The following is a 17701-nucleotide window of genomic DNA, read 5'->3' on the forward strand; positions in this document are numbered from 1 at the left end:
ACAACAATGGGAGCCGCAAACATTTTTTGAAATTTTAAATGATATAACACTACATACAAAGTCTTTATTTTACTTTGTGCTATGTATAAACCAGGGGTCTCTGACACGCTGCCCTCACTTTTATATGGAATTTGAAAGCTGGTGCGGCACGCAGGTTTTAAATGAATGGCGTTTGTCAGCGTCGTGCGTTCCGTGATCGTACAGCATATAGCACCCACTACAACCGGCTTGCCTGATCAGCCACACGTTGTATGGGGCTTCCGCTTGCTCACGTAGGTGACAGCAATGTATACTTGCTCAACAACCACACATGTGACGGTGGCGGTATAAAAAAAAACTTTAACACTCTTACTAATAATGCGCCACACTGTGAACCCACACCAAACAAGAATGACAAACACATTTCGGGAGAACATCTGCACCTTAACACAACATAAACACAACAGAACAAATACCCAGAATCCCATGCAGCCTTGACTCTTCCGGGCTACATTATACACCCCGCTACTAAACCCCGCCCACATCAACCGACGCACGGAGGGGAGGGGTGGGGGTGGGGGGAGGGGTGATGTGTGAGGGAGCAGGGTTGGGGTGGGGGCGGGGTTTGGTGGTAGCAGGGGTGTATAATGTAGCCCGGAAGAGTCAGGGCTGCATGGGATTCTGGGTGTTTGTTCTGTTGTGTTTATGTTGTGTTAAGGTGCAGATGTTCTCCCAAAATGTGTTTGTCGGTCTTGTTTGGTTTTGGTTCAAAGTGTGGCGCATTATTAGTAAGAGTGTTAAAGTTGTTTTATATGGTCACCGTCAGTGTAACCTGTGTGGCTGTTGACCAAGTATGCCTTGCTGTCACGTACGTGTGCAAGCAGCAGATGTATATTGTATAACAAGTGTCGGGCTGGCACGCTGTTAATACAGATTGTAGAGGGTGCCAAATGTTGTACCATCATGGCACGCCCTTATTATAGCTGTAAGGGTGAAAATCGGTGAATATTAATCCCGGGAGTTTTCTGCGAGAGGCACTGAAATCCGGAAGTCTCACGGGAAAATTGGGGGGTTCAGCAAGTTAGCTGCTGAGCCGCATCAGAGTGATCAAAGAGCCGCATGCGGCTTCGGAGCCGCGGGTTGCCGACCCCTGGCCTAGTACCACTAAGATTTAATGTTTTTAACTTAGATAAATAAATCTGACACAGAGCAATGACTTGGTAGGCACCAGCTTTCCACACAGACATCAAGAGTTTTGGTCGTAAATATTGAACAAAATCAATACTTATGATTGTCAACGGCCCGACCTGTTTTGGAACCAATTATCAGGACAAATTCACCCTAAACACATCTAAAACAAAAGGACAATCTTATAAGACATGAAATAATCGGGCGTTTGCCGTTTTTGATCGAAAAGTTGAAAATTGGGACAATTGATTGTCTTTATGTGTGTAGCCCACTCTAAAGAAGACCATTTTAACTTAAAGGGGAACATTATCACAATTTCAGAAGGGTTAAAACCATTAAAAATCAGTTCCCAGTGGCTTATTTTATTTTTCAAAATTTTACCCATCACGCAATATCCCTAAAAAAAGCTTCAAAGTGCCTGATTTTAACCATCGTTACATACACCCGTCCATTTTCCTGTGACGTCACATAGTGATGCCAATACAAACAAACATGGCGGATAGAACAGCAAGGTAGCGACATTAGCTCGGATTCAGACTCGGATTTCAGCGGCTTAAGCGAAATTGAAGAAGAAACTGAAGCTATTGAGCCATATCGGTTTGAACCGTATGCAAGCGAAACCGACGAAAACGACACGACAGCCAGCGACACAAATTCGGCGATCGCCTTCTAACCAACGATTGGTATGTGTTTGTTTTTAAGTGTTGTAATGTTTTTAAGCTAAATTATTGGTAAACACAGTTTATGTATAATAATTTACGTAAAACCGCGAGTAATGAATAAAGTTTTCATCAATTAATATATTCTGTAGACATACCCTCATCCGCTCTCTTTTCCTGAAAGCTGATCTGTCCAGTTTTGGAGTTGATGTCAGCAGGCCAGGGAAGCTAGGGTCGATATTCTTCTCTTGATCATCTTCGGTGGCATAAGGGACGGTAGAAGCAGCGTGAGCCAAGACATCCAGGGGGTTTAGCTCGCTCGTCTGCGGGAACAAACTGCCGCCATTGCTTGCCGTGCTACCGAGGTCCTTTGTCCCTGAATTGCTCACACACTCCGGCAGATTCAATGGGGGTCTGGCGGCAGATTTCTTTGACTTTATCGTTGGAAATGCATCTGCTTTGAGTGTCGCAGGATATCCACACATTCTTGCCATCTCTGTCGTAGCATAGCTTTCATCGGTAAAGTGTGCGGAACAAACGACTTACCATTTTCGTCGGCTTTCCCCACACCCTCGTATTTTGAACAAATTTCGTCCAATTTCTTGCCACTTTCGCATCTTTGGGCCACTGGTGCAACTTGAATCCGTCCCTGTTCGTGTTGTTACACCCTCCGACAACACACTGACGAGGCATGATGTCTCCAAGGTACGGAAAACAGTCGAAAAAACGGAAAATAACAGAGCTGATTTGATTCGGTGTTTGTAATGTGTTTGAGAAAATGGTGGATTGCTTCCCGATGTGACGTCACGTTGTGACGTCATCGCTTCGAGAGCGAATAATAGAAAGGCGTTTAATTCGCCAAAATTCACCCATTTAGAGTTCGGAAATCGGTTAAAAAAATATGTGGTCTTTTTTCTGCAACATCAAGGTATATATTGACGCTTACATAGGTCTGGTGATAATGTTCCCTTTTAAAAACTGAAAAAGACCAGGTTTCACTAGCTAATACAACAATGTTTTAGAAACTAAAATGTTTTATGCTTCTAAAAGTCATGTTTGCTGTTTGTATCTAAATAGAATTGCACCATTTATAAAAATAGAGCACCTACGTAAGCACAGGAACACAACAATGCTGTTGTTTTAAGATAAAAAATATTTGTTTTAGTAGCTCGTTCTTGCGTTAACGTATACAGCCTAACTAATAATGTGCATGTTCAAAAATGCAGTTAATGAACTGTCACATATTGGAAGGTTAATTAAAATCAACATTAAAAGTGGGTGTAGACACATTAGTTATTCCTTCGCCGTGAATGGTTTATGTAGGGCGAACTTTCAAAGACCACATCACATTTCTTTGAAAGTCCTACAGTGAGTTAACTCATGCTAAAAAATAGATCGATGTCATCATTCGGGAGATTTGTTTCTCCCAAATATATTGTAAAAACTGTATTACATTTGTTGATCTTTCTCAAAGGAAAGGAAGACCTCAGCTCAGTTGGTATCCAGTGCACTATTTTCTGCACCATTTGCTGAGGGAATGGAAAGGTTCTGGTATTTGATGAAATAATTTAAGGAATATGAATAAGCTGCATGCATATGATTTAACTGTTTTTAAAACACTAGTAGTGACGATGACAGAATGACTTTTTTTTGTTATACTTGGAATACAAGTTGAGGGATGTCAGTATGCCATGAAGTTAACATTAACCAGGGACTGGAATTTATCATTACTTTATTTATTTATACATTAAAATCTATCTTAAAAAGGGCTAGTCGGGGGACGATGGGTTCATTTCTAAACCTCTCAAAAAGGTCATCTTGTCCCATTGACCTGAGCCGGAATTATTTCTGCAAAAGGAAATGACTGCAACCTCCACGGCACTTGGACTGAAGCAGAAAGTTACAAAGAGCTTAATCTATTTATAGAAAAACATTGGACTCACAGTACAGTGATCAGGGGGAAGAAACAGGGAAAAACAGTTGGAAGTGCCAAGTTTACACACCAACTGTCAAGATCAACTTGGAGTCTTGCTTTCTTCCAGTTTTACTGCTTACATTTTATTTTCTTCTTCAAAGACACTAAACCAGATTTTGATGTAGTCTATTCTGACATTTATGAGAAGTGCAGCAGCCACAAAAATGTCATAATCAACCCTCAAGATAACAACTGAAATTCCTGAGGAAATGTTTCAAAAGGAAAATATATCGATTCATTTGGCCTTATTGACTATAACATGAAAAGATAAAAACTAATCGGGACCAATCGTACTTTACACGTTAATTTTTTTCTAAACAGAGAAACATAGTATAGGTAAGGATGGTTTATCATGGGTACCAAGTTCGATACTTTTACAGGTATCTACCGGAATTTACGTTAAATCAAACGGTACCTTTTTAGAAACCTGCGTTGCACGTGTCATGACGTCACGTTCGGTGGGAGACTGGCAAACATGCATATTCAAAGCAGACTGTCTCTAGGACCTAGACATTAACTAGAGGTAATGTTGCAATTGTCCAAGCCAAAAAAGTAAGCATGAATGATAAAAAGCACTTGAAAGTAAGTTTTCACTTTACAAGCTCCTGGTCATTACTATAGCCAATAATGCATTACCATTAAATGATTAAGCAATAATGTATAGTTAATTCACTAGTTCTGCCCACCTGTGCAAACATATTTGTAAGACAATTTGCTCCAGAAAACAAAAGTAACCTCAAATAATCAAAATCAAGTTTAAATAGTTATCCACAGTACCTTGATGCTAATTTACATTGAATATGACATAATCAGTACGTACTACTTGTTAGCATTGGCGATTTTACATGGCGATCTCAACACCTACAAATTTGTAAGTCAAAATAATAACTGAGATACATGTTGCAATCCAACAAAACACAGGACTGTCTGGCACATTCAACTGGATACCAATAGATTACTTTCTGGCTACGGCAACACACCTAGGACGAACTGAAATTAATGCATACTTGCAAAGGATACTCAAAAGTGTAAGAAAACAAGATATATCAACTGAACAGCACAGTTATCATGATCAGCTTTGTGTCTTTTTAAAATGGTTATACTTGTATAGCACTTTTCTACCTTCAAGGTACTCAAAGCACTTTGACACTATTTCCACATTCACCCATTCACACACACATTCACACACTGATGGTGGGAGCTGCCATGCAAGGGGCTAACCACAACCCATCAGGAGCAAGGGTGAAGTGTCTTGCTCAAGGACACAACGGACGTGACGAGGTTGGTAGAAGGTGGGGATTGAACCAGGAACCCTCAGGTTGCTGACACGGCCACTCTCCCAACTGCGCCACACCGTCCCCATTAAAGAGATATACTTATAAAGTTAACATTTATTATCAGATGAACACACACACAAATGTACTAAAAATTGGTACCAATACCGATTCCCAATTGGAATTGGTATCGTATCGGATCAAATGTAAAAGGTACCCATCAATAAGTATAAGTAGGTCCAATCCAATGTGGTAATAACATGGACATTTAAAACAAATATGTATAGTCATTACTATAGCCAATAATGCATTACCATTAAATGATTAAGCAATAATGTATAGTTAATTCACTAGTTCTGTTCACCTGTGCAAACATAATTGTAAGACAATTTGCTCCAGAAAACAAACGTAACCGCAAATAATCAAAATCAAGTTTAAATAGTTATCCACCTGGATTATTGTCTGATTGTGCCATACAATTGGCATTACATAAAAATAATATCTAACATCATAAATTAGTCAACAGTTCACCCAATCACACAGAGAAAAAAATATTTTTCCACAGTAAAAAATTTAAATGTTTTTTATTGGTTATGATACAATTATGTGCTTGGGAAACAGGGAATATTGTGTACAGAATTTTTTTAATGCATTGCGTGCCTTTGAACTGATTTAAACCTTCGAACAGGTGGCATATCTTTTACACCTTTGAAGAAATTGTGACTTTCCCTCGCCACCAAATTTATATTCAAGAATAATGTGTCCTCGGCCAAAATAATTACCCTTCTTGCATTCTTGCAGCGGCGAAATTGATACAACGCTCATTGCCAACTCTCCCACCATTCAGGTTCATATAATTGGAAACACTGACATCAAGCTTGCAAAAAAAGAGAAGAAAAACATGCCAGTTGGAGCATTTGAGGCAACGATCCTCATAAAGTTAGAAAAGGCAAGAAGAGAGCAAGTTGAAACAATCACTCTTCCCTTCTCACATCACTGTCAAACAAAATGCTCCAAACATCTGCCATTCTTTCCCAGCAGAGGGTAAAGTTCGTTTGCCTGCTGAAGTCATTCAGTTATTAGCCTGTGCTTGGGTAAAAACGGAATATTATAAGCTCTGCCTTATAATTTTTTCACACTAGGAGCTCGTTAGTTACAGATAACTGCCTGTAATGATGAGACTAATCTGGCCACATAGTTCTTATCTTCCAAACCAATTAAAACAAGGTGAGAAAGTCAATGTGTCTGTGACATTGGTCTTTAAGGTACATTCATAATGGCTCTTAGTGTATTTTAACAAAACTCTACAACATTTTCACCATTGTTGTGGTACATTATGGCATACTTGCCAACCTTGAGACCTCCGATTTCGGGAGGTGGGGGGGTGGGGGTGGGGGGCGTGGTCGGGGGTGGGACTGGGGCGTGGTTGTGGGCGAGGGCATGGTTAAGAGGGGAGGTGTATATTGACAGCTAGAATTCACCAAGTCAAGTATTTCATATATATATATATATATATATATATATACACACATACATACATACATACAGTACATATATACATATATATATATATATATATATATATATATATGAAATATATATATACATATATATACCGTACATACATATACATACATACATACATACATACATACATACATATATATATATATATATATATATATATATATATATATATATATATATATATATATATATATATATATATATATATATATCTACATCCTGAAAATATGCAAACAAAACTGTGTTAAGATAATTGATACTTCAAACTTGCATAAATAAATCTTAAGGAATATAACATAACTTGGCTTCTGAGAGCTTTAAAATGTAATGAATAAAATGCTAAAGTTGTTGATAAACAAGCAATTATTTTAATAATTAAATATGGTCATTTTAAATTAATTATTATGATCATTTAAAATAAATTATTTCATATATGTTTATTTTAATGTATAATTCTATGGCTGGATGTAATAAGGAGTCAGACAAAATACAAGTAAAAACACAATTAATTTTGATGTTTTTAGCAAAATATAGTAAAAATGTATTTAGTTTTTTTGTAATTAATAAATATATTTATTTTTAGGTAAGATAAACATAATAATACAATTTATCTCTAGTCTGGATGATTTAGTTCTTGTCACCCTGTTGTCCTCCTGTCATAAAAAAAAGGCTGTCCTCACTCAGGTCCGCATGGAGCTGGAGGGGGCGTGGCCTCCAGCTCCGGCTGAAAATCGGGAGATTTTCGGGAGAATATTTCTCTCGGGAGGTTTTCAGGAGAGGCGCTGAATTTCGGGAGTCTCCCGGAAAATTCGGGAGGGTTGGCATATATGCATTATGGTTGTGGTGAGAAAGGGAATCAACCTAGTGTAAAACTCGCAAACAAACATAAAAGGTTTGATACTAAACGACATACAGATAAGGAAACAAATACATACCATTTCAATAGATGAGATCCTTTACTTCTAAGAAAATACAAGACAGTCAACGACTGCCACAAAAAATGCTTTTCAGGAGCTTAGTTTTCTGCTTACCATAGGAACTAAAAAGCCATATTTTTTTCTTTTGACAGACCTGAAGTTAGCTTAGCAGTTTTGAAAACTATGTTCGGTTTCTTTAGCCTCAAGCTGATACACTAGCCCCTGAAGTCTTCTGGCGAGATCCAGGGGAGGCCTAACTCACGTTGAAAAAAATGGTTTAGTATAAATGCAATTAGCATAGTGTATTATTTCAGGATGTTATCTTTTTTGCGTAATGTGCACAAGTCGGGCTAGTTAAGTGCAGTCAGCTACTTGCTACTGTATTGCAGCACACAATAGTGAATGTCATTTGCCAAAAAAACAGATTTTGAAGTGAACAATCTATTATTTTTTTCTCAGTCTTTTTTGTTAAAGCCCCACGTACTTGGCCAAATGTGTGCTGCCGTATGTGTTGACACAAATAGTGTGCTCAATTTGTTCTAGGATGTTGGAATTACCGGGTTCATAGTTGGAACTTTCAACTTGAAAACCCCCCAAGATTGGATTTTCTACTCGGAAAGTCAGAGAGTAATCACCAATCCCAAGTTGGTTTTGGAGGATGTATAAAGAACAATAGAAGCTTCTGAACACGTTGCACCAGTTTTTGTCACACTAAATCAGCCGTATATGTTGTATTGTTGGACATTTTTATAAGGTAATATTACATGTACTTGTCCAGGGTGTTCCCCGCCTTCCGCCCGATTGTAGCTGAGATAGGCTCCAGCGCCCCCCGCGACCCCAAAGGGAATAAGCGGTAGAAAATGGATGGATGGATGGAATATTACATGTGGAACATAAGTTCTACATCGCTAACAATGGGGTCTTTGCGTTCCCTCTTCATCTACCGCGGTTGAAGGTTCACAGAAGGAGTGCAAAATTGTTCAGATGTTGTTTACATTCAGACAAGGCAAGGGCAAGAACAGCTTTAGTGAATGTGGCCATCTTGATTTCCGACTTTGTAACTGGAACGCATATAGCTTGGCTGTGATGTCATTCCAAGCAAGGACGAGAAGTTAAGTTAAAGACACAAGCAAAAGCGTGGAGAGGAAAGGAACATTTGCAGCAGGAAACAGCACTTTGTGATAATGAATGCCAATCTTAACTAGACTAGCTGGATGCTGCTTTTTGTTTTAGTTTTGCACATTTTAAGTTATATTTTGTTGTGTAATGTTTTGTTGACATTATGTTGTTTCACTGTAAATAATAGTTGGGAATTTACAAATAATAGAAACAATCAGATTTTTCTTGAAGTGGGGTGGGGCTTTGCTTCGGTATTTCATACTTAATTTTATGTTGCTATCTCTTCCATGTTCCGCATATAGATAAAGCCATCTAAATAAACATTTGTTATAATCATATTTTTATATTAGAACTTCATTTTATACATTTTGGTCATAAAAACCAAAAAAAAAATGTTTTTCCATTCCAACAAGAAATTCTGAAGAGCCTTTTTCAGAGCCAAAAGAGACAAAAGAACCACAATTCCTAACACCAGCCCTCAGACAATATACCACTAGTTGTATTGTTTAGTTCACCACTCCATTCATTAAATTTGTAACCAGATTCCCTTGTCGTGACCAAAAGATAACTATTATATAGAAAGAAAGAAAAAAAACAGGGGTGAAGTGGGCCAATAAACCCATAAAGAGATTTGGATTGGAGAAAGGGATCTATGAAAGCTGCTATATCATTTGCGACTGCTATGAGAAAATAGCAGTGGCAACAATGTCATTGGCTTCAGGTTTAACTATGAAAGAACCCATTGCAACAGCTTTCAGTTAACAAATTGATCATTGATGCCTTAACGATGGTACCTAACAGACTCACATATAATACATTTAGCATGACTGGAGCCCTTTACATTATAGATTGAAGCAGCAAGAGTCAGAAGCACCTTGGAGGGGTGAATGAGCTGTTTGAGATTTGCCCCGACTTGTGACGTATGCCAACTTGTTGCATCAGCGAATATCAACATACATGGTAAATGTTTTCCGGGTGATACTTGTGCGAGTCTGCGATTTAAAAAATGTTGTAGTGTGCTTATAGTCCATACTGAAATATGTCCACGGTGAGACCTATAACATAAAATGCTCTGTTATTGGTCGTGTTAACCAGCACAGCACAAATACGTAAGAAGTGCCTACTTAACTTGTGTGTTTTTTGACAATGTACCTACTCAGGGCAAGACCACAAAGCACAGAGCCTGCCTAAGAGCCCTGCTTCAGTCCAATGGCAATAAACAGACATATTTATTTAAAACTGCATTTAATTGCAGAGACAGTTCCTACAATTAATAGCAAGGGTGGATACAATGAAGCGGTAAGTCTTAAACAGTATATGTATGACCATTTGTAATGATAAACTAGCAATGTAGCCTCAGCATAACCAGACTACCGTATTTTTCGGACTATAAGCCGCAGTTTTTTTCATAGTTTGGCCCGGGGGTGCGACTTATACTCAGGAGCGACTTATGTGTGTAATTATTAACACATTGCCGTAAAATATAAAATAATATTATTTAGCTCATTCACGTAAGAGACTAGACGTATAAGATTTCATGGGATTTAGCGATTAGGAGTGACAGATTGTTTGGTAAACGTATAGCATGTTCTATATGTTATAGTTATTTGAATGACTCTTACCATAATATGTTACGTTAACATACCAGGCACGTTCTCAGTTGGTTATTTATGCCTCATATAACGTACACTTATTCAGCCTGTTGTTCACTATTCTTTATTTATTTTAAATTGCCTTTCAAATGTCTATTCTTGGTGTTGGGTTTTATCAAATACATTTCCCCAAAAAATGCGACTTACACTCCAGTGCGACTTATATATGTTTTTTTCCTTCTTTATTATGCATTTTCGGCCGGTGCAACTTATACTCCGGAGCGACTTATACTCCGAAAAATACGGTACATGTAGATGAGAGAAACAGGCTCCGTATTGTACATAGTCGTTTTAAACAACGAGAAAGGCATAAAAACACATAGCATGTGTACTTATAGCTTTATGGACTGAAAGGCATTGAAAAAAAAGCTAATAAACTAACATTTGAGATACTTTCATCTCCTCAGTTCGAAAGTTCCTTCTTCTTTGCTGCGGGTCAGGCTTTAGCTTGTACATGTACAAGGGTGTTAAAATCCTCCTATCTTGCCATTTGTAATAAAAAGTAGCATATAGTTCTTATTTTAGTTGTCATTTGCATGTAATAAAGACAACCTCTAAAACAGCTCATTTTCAACAAACTGTCAGAAAGTTGCTTGAAGATGGTCTGTAAAGCATAATGTATGCAAAATTCTGACCAAAGCACCACCATTATATGCTATTTAGAGCAAATATCATAATACCACCCCTTTGATGCTTATGCTGATTACACAAAAGCCATAACTTTTTTTGTGCATAAGTTTTTTTTTATCTAAGAAAGGTCAGGTCTTCTGTCAGTAAAATGTATGCATGGGGGAAACAAAACTGCAGATTCATTGTAGAGCAAATATGTTTCACACTGCGGTGTGTAATATGTCTGGAATTTTTGTGACGAATATGACCAGGAAAACATGAATATGAAACATTACCGTTTTGTTCATCCAGCTCATTGCCAATCTCCTGTCCCATGATCTTCTGTCTGCTGATGACGGCTGCTAGTGCATCTAGACCTGCATCCTGGGCTGAAAAGAAATGGAAAAACATTGTCTTCAAAAATGGGAAAGAAAAGCAGGTGATACATGGCACAATAAATACATGATGGATTTCCCTTCTTGGGGAATGAGAACTGGCAGGCTGTTAGGGACCAGATCAGCTCTCCATATGTGCCACATGCGAGTCATTTAGCCTCACTTAAAACTATTACAACTGCAGAAGTCCTATGTGGGGTGAAAAACAATGGTGCTGAGAAGAATAGAAAAGATTTGGCTCTCGCTGTATTCCAAGTTTAACACACTGTCTATCACAGGAATTTTTTTATGAGCGAACACTCAGGCGCTAACCATTACCTAGCTCTGCCAGAAACCCCTCAGGGGACTTGCAACCTCCATCAGCTTCGGTTTCACTGTCATAAAAGGAATCTCAGATCCCAAATTGAAACTAACCAGAGCCATAATGGAGACATTACAATGAAGTGTCATATGGAGGAATCTGGTGCACTGACGGCTAGCTCTTCAAGTTCTGTCAAAGCCATTTGGCAAAAGGGGAAAAGCAGGCACTGGCTTACAGCATATTTTCTAGATGTGGGCAATAACAGCTACCTTTTTTGTCTCAAGCGGCAAATACGCACTGAATCCAGTCCCTTTTGTGTTTGAAATATGTTCATCTATTAATTGCTTCTTCGCGCGAACATAACTACAGTATGTGTTTTACTGTATTTTACTGGAAAGTCCCTATTACTGTTAGCGGGTTACAGTGACAAGAGTGGGTGTCCTGATACAACTTTTTAACATCCAATATGATACGAATATTGACGCCTTAAGAATTGACAGACACATACATTGATCTAATACGATATCAGCACAAATACATACTTTTATTATTTCGTAGCGCGGAATGTTGGAAAATGCTTAATCAAGTGAAATTACTTAAACATTGTCCTATGTATTATCAACCTTTTGGAAAGGATTTGTGTTGTCTTTAAGTTGAAGTAGAGTAGTAATTGCTTTGTTGACTGATACTAAAAACGTTATACCAGTCCATCTCAAAAACGGATTGAAAATTTTGTTTTTTACTGAATAAATACAGGATGTCTGGTTCACAATATTAACTATGACAATAAATGGTGAATGGGTTATACTTGTATAGCGCTTTTCTACCTTCAAGGTAGAAGCGCTTTGACACTATTTCCACATTCACACACATTCACACACTGATGGCGGGAGCTGCCATGCAAGGCTCTAACCACGACCCATCAGAAGCTTGCTCAAGGACACAACGGACGCTCTGGGCCTGCCTGTCAGACGGGGGTCGACGCCTCAGGCTACTGCATCCGAACTGCGTGTCTGGAGCTCCTGGGTCCCGCTGTCCATTTCTTCCGGGTGCCCGTCTTGGTTGGGGCCTGTTGGGCCTAGTCCCTGCGTCTATTATGGTAGCTTGGTGCTGCAGGGCATTCCGAGGTGCTGCGAGTCGGCCAGTTGCTGTGGTAGTGACCTTGTGTGTCAGCATGTCTGTGATCTTCTTTTAATTCTTTTTTTTAATTTTATTTATTTATTTATTTTTTAATTTTTTAATATATTTTATTAATACTATTTTTAAATTTTTCCCCTCCCTCAGAGGGGGGGGCTCGGCGGGGCGGTTGCTGGTTGTTCCATCTCCATCGTTGGGGTTCCTGCAGGTGGGGTGGGTGGTTCCCGTGGCCCTGTGCCGGGTGGTCCTGCGGCGGCCGATTTGGGTGGGGTGGCCGGGGGCTGGCCTCGCCGCGCTCTCCGGGGGTGGAGGGTGGGCTCGTGGGGGCCCGGTTGCCGGTGGGGCGGGGCGGTCTTCCCGTCCGGTTGCGGGGAGTCTCTGGGTCCCTCGGGCGGGGCGTCTCGCCTTTCTGCCCGTGTGGGGTGTGGTCTCTCGCTGGCTTGGGGTCTGGCTGTCCCCTGATTTTCTCGTGCCCTGTCCTCTGCCGGGTGCGTCTGTCTGCGGCCTGCTGCTGGCCCTTGTGGGCGGTACGGTGGGCCGGGCTCTGGCGTTCCTGTCGCTGGCCGGCTTGGCTGCGTGGGGGCGGTGGTCCCTGGTTCCCTGGGCACCACGCCTACTGTTTGTGGGTTGGGCTCTCGGGGGTGATGGGGCCGTGCTCTGGCTCCCACGCACTCTGGGAGTCGAATATATTGTACATACAAATTCACATATGCACACATACGTACATAGGTACCTACGCTCCCACATACATACACAAATACAGTACATATTTACATACCTAAAGTTCGTACATCCACACGCACATTCAATATACAAACATACACGTACACATACTGTACATATACACTTACTGTACAAACACATATACACACTCTGTACATATACATTCACTGTACAAACACATATACACATTCTGTACACATACATTCATTGTACAAACACATATACACATTCTGTACATATACAAGTACATATGCATACTTAGACTCATGCACATAATCACCTTTCATCAAACATATATTAACGTTGTTGCCCTAGGGTAAACTGGGTGTAACACATGGCACACTGACAAAGCTTAACCTATTGTTACTATAACAATCTACAAGGTTAATGTAGGCTGCTTCTCTTTCTCCCCCTCCATTTTTCTGCATTCTTTCGTATCTCAAGTTATCATTACGTATATGTATTGTTGCATTTAAACAACTGTATTGTTGATAATAAAGGTAAATTATTGGTATTGTTCATTATCAATAGCGCTATTTCTATTGGTATTTGTATTAATCCATTTGTAGTGTAATAATGCTCATTGTCATTTCTGTATTATTTTTTATTTTTCGCTAACTGCTTATTTGCTATTACTTTTACCATCATATTTGTACATGTCGTATTTGCTGATGTTGCTCTATTGTTGTTGTTGTTGGACACAACGGACATGACGAGATTGGTAGAAGGTGGGGATTGAACCAGGAACCCTCAGGTTGCTGGCACGGTCACTCTCCCACCCGCGCCACGCCGTCCCCAATAGAACCCTGAATATTGAGAAAACGTATATATGAACGTTGCTCCTCAACTTCCCAGACCACTTCCTTTATTGACATCTTTTATAATCGAGCAAGATCAACAAAGATGCATCAAACACAGTAAAACATATTTGCAAACGGTAGAAAACATCCACATATTCAACAAAATATCTGCCTCCGTCTGATACTTGCGTCTCAGGTTTGTTGCTGTGTAAACAAGCCCCGCCTACTCCTGTTCATGCCTGGTGTGCACAGAGCTGCAGTGATGTAGTTCCTATGGTTACCAGAGTGACCAGTATGCCACTCAAAAGTGAAGATTCTGACCATTGGAATCATTTCTATAGCTTAGAAACATCCAGCAGGCCGCCTTAAAAATGTTTTATCATGTTGTATTATGCCCAGGTAAGTAACTGCCGTTTTTTTTGCTGTTTTGCAAGACCCGTGTCAGTGACTTCAAACTTGACACCTCATTGGCTGGTTCTGAGACAGGATCGATTGCTTCAGTCTTAATTTACCGGAAGTGGGTCTTGTGTTTTGAAGCAGCAAATTTTTCTGCCCTGAATATTTTCTACACTGAATCTTTAAACACTGAATTTTCAAACACAAATGCATTTTGTTACCAAATTGTTTTTCATAATTTGATGTAAAAAAAAATTCAGAACATAAAACTCCAACGCAAAAAATTCAGTTACATAAATTCAGTGTCAAAAAAAAAAGCTTTCTTATTAAAGATATAAATTAACCTCCATATAAAGACAATTGGTGTTGAAGAAATATTTAACCTTAAACAAACTTTAAAGCTTGTTGTTCATAACGTTATCCCCCCTCCAAAATGTATGCATCAGTGCTGTAGGTGAATCCTGTAGATTTACCTTCGACGATTCGTTGTTGCTGCTGTTTAATCTCTCCAAAAGTCAAGCCCTTGGTTTCCTCTGTTTCATTAATAAGCCACGGGTTTGCTTTGACTTCTTCGCTCATTCCTGCTCCTCCTGCCATTAAGGTTGATCTTGAAGAGAATAAGAACAACAATACAATGATTCTTGGGTTCTTGTTTTTTTTCTGCTGATTTGTTATATACACCACTCTTTCCCCCAACAGAATACTAACTAAGCAACTGAGTGGCTGTAAATACCTTTAATATAGCATCTGATACCGAAATGTGTCTCAGCAGACATTTTTACCACAACAGCTAAGGCCTGCATAGCAGTCATGGCATCTGTAAAGCTGAAATCTACAGTGGCGTATAAAAAATAAGTGGAATTAACATATTATTTTGCTAAACTGTATATTATTTTGATTAAACATACCTTTTGGTTTGTGAAAGAACCACAAAGTGAGATACACTATAATGTTTATATTTTTGTTTACCCTTAATAGATGACTTGTATTATTTTTAAAGGGGAACTGCACTTATTTTCTTCATATCATTTACAATCTTTATAAGAGACACGAATACATGTATATTTAATGCATTTTAATTTGTAAATAAAAGTAATCTAACAATTGAGCTAATGGGAGTCATTGCATCTTTTGCATTTAGAGTGCCCATAAAACCCACTGAAAAACATCCAAAAAAGCCAACAATATTCCATTTACATTTCGTGACCTGAATATTACCAAGTATTAGCAATATAGTTATTATGAGCGTTAATGTTAACGACCTACTTTTAGTGGATCATGTATTCAACCATTTATTTAACTTTATAAGAAATGCAACTGTGCGAAGAAACTCCCTGCACTTTCTGTTTTTGTTTGTTTTTTTTACTTGTTGTTTTTGTTTTTTTAAAACATGCTTAATGCATTTAAACAAAGTGTTACAGTTTGTAAAAGTGTTATTAAAAATGTTGATGCCATATTTAAATGTCTACTGTAAATAGATATCAGCTCCTTCCCTACCAATAATCGGTATCCGCCTTGAAATATACATATTGGTCGATCTCTATTTAAAATGACCAAAATACATCAATATTACATGTTATTATGAATGTGCTTGTTACTACATTACATATATACTTATATATGTGCATATAAAACCTTGATAGATGTTGGATAATTTTAGAGCACTTTATAGGCCAGGGTTTATTCATAGGTTAGAATGCATAAAAAAAGAAAAACATATGTGTGCTTGTCTTGCACAAGGATTGTGAATGATGGGCAATCATTCAAAAAAAGTGCAGTTCCCTTTTAAGGAAGTACAGTAGTTTAGGAATCAGAATGCAATTTTCATATTATTACATCAAAATACAAGTCAACATCGGCTGTCATGCATCATCTCGTGACTTTGGTAAATAATTAAATTGCCTGATGAGGCCTGTCTACACATCTGTATACTGTTCACATCTGCACAAAGCATGTTACTTTCACAATACTCTGCTCATTACAGTTATAATAGGTGACCCCCTATGGATCACACAAAACATCACAGCATTTATTTACTCATTTTGATCGGGGGGGTCCCCAGGTTGCTTGGTGCAGCCTTTGTGTGCATGTTAATCTGTCACAGGACTGTGGAATGCTAGAGAGGTTTCCAGCAACAAAGCAACAGCCCAGAGAGCTTAAACACTGCAATGTGGTTTTAAAGCTATTCTTCTGCTGATTGCTTAAAGCTGTCGGTGGAAGTCTTGTGGTGACAGGTCGCTGTGTGAGTCTGACTTCAACCAAGTCTGCTCAGATCAAGTCGCCGGCGATGGAGACCTGAGCCATGCGGCGTGTCAGCCAATCGACATGTGAGGAAATACCATGAGAAAACTGATTGTTTTACTATTTTTATTTAAGAAACTGGGTATAGGCCACACATTACTTTATCTCATTTCGCAATGCAATGATTATTTCAAGCTGCTTTTCATGTGGTCTGTAATGCCTTGTCGATACGGTCAGCTGAGTCGCTGAGACAAGGCATTCGGTCTAATTTCTCTGACATGTTTGATTACTACAAGACTGTGTGCAGACCCGCCACTTCATCCCTGCAAGTGCCCAGTGTGTGAAGATCCAATTAGCCAGTCAGTGGGGAACGCCAAAACCAGTCAGGCACATCTTTTGGCAGCCACAAAGGAAGAGACTGCCGCCAATGAGGCTTGAGCACCCTCGACCTGACTGAGCGACTTGGACAGAGGAGACTTAACTAATTATGATTATTTCCAGTGCAATCAAATACCAAGAAGAGGTTAGTGAATAATTGAGGAAAGGTGGCTCTAAGGGGCAATGAGGTGCAGTGAGCCTTTAAATCTCGGCGCCACATCCTTCTTTTGCTACGTCTGAAATGGAGATGCTCAGAAGGCATTGTCTCGGGGATAGATTATAGACACCTAAGCAACATTCCCCCCTTTTTACCCCAAATTATCCAAAAAAAAGGGTGTCTTAGATTACTCAAGCATAGCAATCCCTTGCCCCCCCACAGTCAGTCCCCAAGAGACCACACAGTGGGAATGGCTTCCACCCACAAATCACCG

The 17701-nt window shown here is 39.2% G+C and overlaps 1 protein-coding gene across 1 annotated transcript in view; it reads right to left on the bottom strand.

Moving 5' to 3' along the window:
* stx8 (syntaxin 8) overlaps positions 1-17701 on the bottom strand; it is an 83394-nt gene that overhangs the window by 53116 nt on the left and 12577 nt on the right. The window contains exons 5-6 of the mRNA XM_061984502.1: positions 15125-15258; positions 11196-11288 (exon numbers count right to left, since the gene is read on the bottom strand). Coding sequence (XP_061840486.1) covers positions 11196-11288; positions 15125-15258 — 227 coding nt within the window. The remainder of the gene's footprint in view (positions 1-11195; positions 11289-15124; positions 15259-17701) is intronic.

This window comes from Nerophis lumbriciformis, linkage group LG25, assembly GCF_033978685.3.
Source record: "Nerophis lumbriciformis linkage group LG25, RoL_Nlum_v2.1, whole genome shotgun sequence".
NCBI classification, from domain to species: domain Eukaryota; kingdom Metazoa; phylum Chordata; class Actinopteri; order Syngnathiformes; family Syngnathidae; genus Nerophis; species Nerophis lumbriciformis.